This window comes from Benincasa hispida, chromosome 1 (assembly GCF_027475165.1).
Source record: "Benincasa hispida cultivar pf3 chromosome 1, pf3_genome.v1.1, whole genome shotgun sequence".
Lineage (NCBI taxonomy): Eukaryota > Viridiplantae > Streptophyta > Magnoliopsida > Cucurbitales > Cucurbitaceae > Benincasa > Benincasa hispida.
In genome coordinates, this window is record NC_143478.1 from 62,169,335 (window position 1) to 62,175,667 (window position 6,333).

General features: G+C 35.3%; 1 protein-coding gene across 1 annotated transcript; it reads right to left on the bottom strand.

Annotated features, from left to right (window-relative positions):
• Window positions 1-349: 349 nt before the first annotated feature.
• Window positions 350-4,594, bottom strand: LOC120090458 (GTP-binding protein Era-like protein). Its single transcript, XM_039048177.2, has 9 exons — window positions 4,066-4,594; window positions 3,843-3,988; window positions 3,243-3,383; window positions 3,039-3,152; window positions 2,780-2,905; window positions 1,781-1,879; window positions 1,592-1,693; window positions 816-896; window positions 350-680 (listed from the first exon to the last, which is right to left on the bottom strand). The coding sequence occupies exons 1-9, from the start codon at window positions 4,457-4,459 to the stop codon at window positions 594-596; spliced, it is 1,290 nt and encodes a 429-aa protein (XP_038904105.1). The 5' UTR covers window positions 4,460-4,594; the 3' UTR covers window positions 350-593.
• Window positions 4,595-6,333: the final 1,739 nt, after the last annotated feature.

A 6,333-nucleotide genomic window follows, 5' to 3' on the forward strand; every position in this document is an offset into this window, starting at 1 on the left:
TCTCTAAGGTTAATGTCTATTAATTAATTTAAAATAATTATGAAATAAAATTTTAAATTAATTTTAATAGTGATGAAAAATAGTTAAACTTAATTAATTATAATTCTTTTAATTCGTTAAAGTTAATAAATAGAGATTAACACTAAAAATGAAAAATGAATATTTATTTAAAAATCGAAATGAAAAGTACAAATCTTAATACTTAGAGACCAAATTGAAAAAAAAAACTTAAATCTCAAAGGTTTATCGTAATATTTAAAAATTTAGAGACTAAATTGAAATTAACTTCATAACTTAAGAACTAAAATGGTAACATTTTAAAACCTCTAGACCAAATAGAAACTAAATCTACAACCTAAAGATATATCTTGAGATTCTAATTTAGATTTTAATAAGTCTTGTATGTTTACACCATTATTTGCACACGTACCTGACACATTATCTAGATCAAATGAGGGCTGAGTTGGGCAAAATATTTGACAAACAAATGCCCTTAATTTAGGTATAAGTATTGAAGTTTCCCTCCTTCAATTGATATCACTAACCATCTTACTACTTGCCAGCAGATACCAAACAAATAAATGCATCTAACATTACAATGCTTGAATTCGTCCTTCATAACCATAGTGCTTCAACAGCCCTTCATCTTGCCGCCAATTCTCTCTCACTTTTACTTCAATCTGTTCAACCATGATTTTGTTAACACATTACATTCATTCTAAACAGCACTGATATGCATATTCAAGTAGACTGGCTTGCAATGACAAAGAAGTTATTACATGAATAAGCAGCTTACAAGAAATAAGAATCAATACCTCAAGATAGACTTTCTTTTGCAAGAATTCTTCTATATCGAGGCGAGCAGCTGTTGCAAGCAGTTTCAGTGCTTTTCCTTCCTGTGAACAAATTAGATTGCAGTGTTAGGCATCGAGTGCTTACATGTTATTAAACACACCCTTCCAATCTTATAAGATTTCTTCCACTGTTTGGACGACTTTTAAAAATTGGATCAATTAGGCCCATTTGATTATTGAAAATTAAGCTTTTATATATTACTCCCATGTACAATTTTCTTTATTTTGTTATCCATTTCCTACCAATGTTTTCAAAATCTAAGCAAAATCAGTTTTTGACAAAAAAAAAAAGCAGTTTCAGAAAACTTCTTTTGTTATTGAAATTTGATTAAGAATTAAAATATTTCTTTAAAAGAAGTAAAAATCATGGTAACAAAATTGGAAGGAAACAAGTATAAATTTAGAAAATTGAAAACCAAAATCGTTATGAAACGGGGAGAATTGATATCTTCAAAAGAATAAAAGCATTCTTTAGAACCAGAAACCATTGATAATTTTGTCCCCTTCGACCAGGTCATATGAACATTTATATTATTAAAACAAGTACAAGATGGGATTCAAAAAACTGGAAATATAAAGTTCCATGCTAGTACAACTAAATTTACCTACATGACAGCCCTGTGATATTCTGCTATTAAGTAGATTAGAATCTCTTTGTACTCACAACGGTGAGGGAAATAATTACGTACACGGCCAATATAATCTGATATGACTATTAAGAGTAGTGCTAGGATTACCTTCCCGATGAGAATGATTTTCTGAGAATTTTTCTCGACAACAATTTCTGTTTGAATAAAATCTTTTGCACCCGGTCTACTCTTATAGCTCACCACATTCACCTAGAAAGGACAAAATTCTCGCATTCAGAAATACTTTCTAAACTATTGATAAATTGATAATGAAAGAGAAAAAAATCAGTGGTGCACCTGACAGGCATAAGGAACTTCATTGCGATATTGCATGAATATCTTTTCTCTGACAATTTCAGAAACAAAAAATCTTTCTGGATGCTCACTTACCATGTCCTGAAAATTCATCAGAGAAAAGGTAAAGGTGTTCATATTGACCCATTTCTGAAATAAAAGACTAAGGAAAAATGTAGACTACTTCCCCAAAAATTCTAGGTCTTATAAGAGGATGCCTCTTTGTATGACAATGCTATAAGCGAAGTTTAATATACATCCTGGAAGTATTAAATTGTTTTCAACTGATTAATCAAATCAAAAGATGTTACTTGATGAAAAGGAGCCCCATATTATCAACAGACTATCCAGCTTCAAAACCATTATCCGTACTAACTTCTAATATCTTACTTTACATAATGCATGTTGTATGAATCTTAGACTTCCTTTTTGTAGGATGAAAAACTGAACTTTCATTGAGAAAAATTGAAAGAATACAACCATAAGCCCACAAAAAGGAAGCCATGGCCTCAATCTTAGACATCTTACTCACCATCTTGACTAGCATATTCCATTCTTCTAGTACATCTATAACTAACTGCTAAGAGCTTATACTAACTTTTTAACAAAGTTGCCTCAAGTTGCTTAATAAATGGTTATATACGAATACGATATGACGATGATGCAAATTGCAATCTCACAATAGGGCATCCAAACATTATCTACTAATGGAACTGACAAAATAAAAAATTTTAAGTGTTGTGATCCCATGTATATACTAAGTTCAAAGCAACCTTCTAATTCTTCCAATTGTGGCTTCATCAAGGTAGTTAAGAAATTTCGCAAACATGAGCTTAGTTTAGTAGTTAAAGCCCTAATACCAAGAGCCAGAACTTTCAAATTCCACCCCACATTTATTTGAACTCAAAGAGAAAATGTAACAACTTTTGTGTAATATGAAGCCAGATTAATGCCTTCTATCATCACTATGAAAACAACAGCAAAAGAGAGCTGAATACATACCTTTGGATAATAGGCTGGGCCAACAGGGAGTTTGGATAGTATCCATTCCTTCACATCTTCTATCCCATGGCCATACTTGGCACTCACAGGTATAACCTCATCAACATTAGTAAATTTCTCATACCACTACAAAGACGAGATTTCTTTGAGATGAGGTAAAATATTAAACGAATAAAGAAAAGGAGTGTAAGAAAGAAGAGTTTTTCTAAATGAGTCTACCCGAACACACCTACAAAAACATCAAGCTATGGGTTCTGACCTCAAGTTTCTTTGCAATTTCACCCGGTTTGATCAAATCTTTTTTATTTAAAACCAGCAAGGTGGGAGGCATTTCTTTGAGGTCTCCTACACCTTCTTCCAAAACCTCATCAATCTAAAATCTCCAAATTAAAAAAGTTAATAGTAGGAAAAGAAGCCAATATATTCAAAACTCAAAAGCAATTCTGAACTCGAGAAAACATACTTTTTGAGGCGCTTTACATGCATCAACGACAACCAAAACACAGTCTGCATTAATGGCAGCACTGCGCACATTCTTCATCATCATGGAATCCAACTTGTGCATTTTCTTCTCAATGACACCAGGTGTATCATAAAGTATAACCTGCAATTAAGTGATTAACCAAACTAACATGGTGTAGCATATACTTTTTATTTCTCATCATAGATATGGAATCTTCTTTTGGAAATCCTAGCTATTCTAAGCATGGTAGTGAAGAATCTCATAGCTATTACTCAAACAAGTATAAAAAGCAGGAATACATCCTAGCTATTCTTCATATCTGTTGTTCTACAGCGCCTTGAACCTAGGAATTTTTGCTCACATTGTACTATTTGGTCTTCATACTAGAACTGATAACATCCGAGAATATGCAGGGTTATACACAAAGATCCTCTTATGGCTCTGTTAGAGATAAATGTTTTTCAAAATTTTCAAAATCACTAATGTGTGTGAATCCAAAACTTTCCACGAAAATGCATTTTCACCCTTTTCAAAGTCTTATTGCTAGCAACTATACGCCCTTAACAGAAATATTATAATCCATAATGAGTAATATCAAACCTGATACTCTGGCCCAGAACATATACCCAGAATCCGGTGCCTTGTCGTTTGAGGTTTATCCGTAACAATGGACAACTTCTGTCCTATCAATTGGTTTACAAGAGTACTCTTCCCAACATTCGGTTTCCCTACCAGAGCCGCATATCCTGCAATTTCATCCATAACCACTCACAATTCAGTTTCTCTTTCACTCGTAATCGTAAAAGAGAAGAAGAATACAAACCACTTATATGGTTACGGTCGCCGGCATATCCAAGCTCCTCCATCTCGTAATCGTCAAGCAAAGTCAAGTTCCTATCAGGCTTCTCATTTAGAGACAAGAAGGATAACTCATCGTCGGAGTATGAAGAGCTCGTCCCTTCACCGTCCGTTTCCTCTTTTTCAACGAATTCATCCTCGCTAACGCTAACCAATTGGTCCTTGAACACAGAACTCCGTATCCTGTAACTTGAATTCCTGGCTCGGACTTGGAAGGGAGAGTGGGTTTCGCGGAAAAATTGAGGCAATGGAGTTTGCTTGTCGGGGCGAGAAATGAAGATGGTGTTAGAATGGGAAAAATTAGGAGTGTGGAATTTACCCCGAGGAAGAGTTGCCGGTGCCTGTAAGGCGAGCTCCATCGTCGGAGCTCCAGAGATAAAGAGATGTTACTTACAGTGGTCGTTGATAGCGGAATCAAACAGGCAGTGTAGATAACCATCGATACGGTGCCGTTTTCAAAGGCAAAACCCCGTAGTTTCGTCTTCTTCACTTATGTCCCTCCAAAATCTTTTATATATATATATATATATATATAATTCTCTCGCCTCTGTGCATATTCTCTCTTCACCGTACAAATATTATCTTCCTTATGCATATTATCTCTTCTTCATGCATATATTCTCTATCCCCAATAATACATTTCTTATATTCTCTCCCCTATGATTCACACTCATTTCTTCCTCCTTCCTCTCTTTTCTCAATTACAAGCGTGGAGTGAGCAGATCCGACAACGAGAGACGATCGACGTAGGATGAATTGACAGCACAACACGAACAGATTGGGGCGAATTGACAGCACAGATGGCGTGGAGCGAATTGACAGCACAGATGGCATGGAGCGAATCGACAACGACGACACGAGCAGATTTAGTTGACAGCACGGCAGGATACGCAAATTTGAATGATGACTATGAGGCGAGTAGATTTAATTGACGGCACGAGAAGAGAGATCTGTAGAAGTCATGTCAACCCTTAATAGGCAATAGGAGGCTGATGAAGAATTCCAGGAGCAAGAGATATATCTAGGCAACACGGGGTCTTCTGTAGGTGACACTTCAGGTTAGTATATTTTGAAATATATTTAGTTAACTGAAATACATCCTCACCTGTTTTAAAATTTTTATTCCTCAGATAATAGCTCGGCATCAACTTGGAGGAAATGCGAGCATTCGCAGAACATCGAGTTGAAAAAATACGTCAAAAAATATGGCAAAATTCCAATCGTGATAAATAAGGGGGAGACGAAGCCTATTTCTCAACATTCGGTACGATGTAGTAATGTGATTGGTGTCGCCTTCAGGTCTACATTTTCAGTACAATGTTGTACTTTTGTTGAGGTTCCAAACGAGTTTATAGAATTGGCTAAGAGTCAATCATTGGTAAGTTATAAGTTTATTCTTTTAGAATCAATTGTAGGCTAAGAGTCATGAACATCATATATGTTAATTCTTCATTTATTCTTTTGTAGCCTCATTTCGTACTTGATCTATCTAGTAAACGACTTAACTATTTTATAGAACATCAAATGCTAAACTCCTTCGAAGAATTTAGAGCAGATTTGCACAAACATTACAGGAAACATAGTAATTCTCAACAAGCACATGCCAACTTGCCTAGTTGGCTTAAAAATAGACCAGAAGATTGGTCTGCTTTTGTGACCGCTTCGAGAGTGAAGTGTTTCAGGTTAGAATAATTTAGGACGTGTATCATTTATTTCATTTACTATTATAGAATATTTGTTTTTTATTTTTTTTTTGTTCGAATGTAGGAAATGTCGGAGACGAATAGGAAGAATAGAGAGAAATTATCGTTCGACCACGTAGGCAAATTGAAGTCGTTCCTACAAATTCAATCAGAGTTGCAGGCAAAGGAAGGTCGAGAAATAGGACGTGTTGACCTATTTAGGGAAACACGCTCTAAAGGTGGCAAGTTCATGAACTAGGCAGCTGAAAATGCACATGTAACCTTTTTTGTTTTACTTTTGTGTTGTTTTTCATTTCTAACTCCAATCGCTCATACTTACACATTTAGTTAATATGTCTAGAATCAAATGTTGGAATTACAATCCAACTCCACTCCATAAGGTTCTCAACCACTAACAGGGGATGAAATCTGTGAGACGGTTTTGGGTAGACGAGTCGGATATTTAACAGGCCTAGGTTGGAGCCATAAACCTAAGTCAATAAAGGATAGCAGCTCATCGAGTTCGTCATCTACTCAAGGAACGGAGAGGG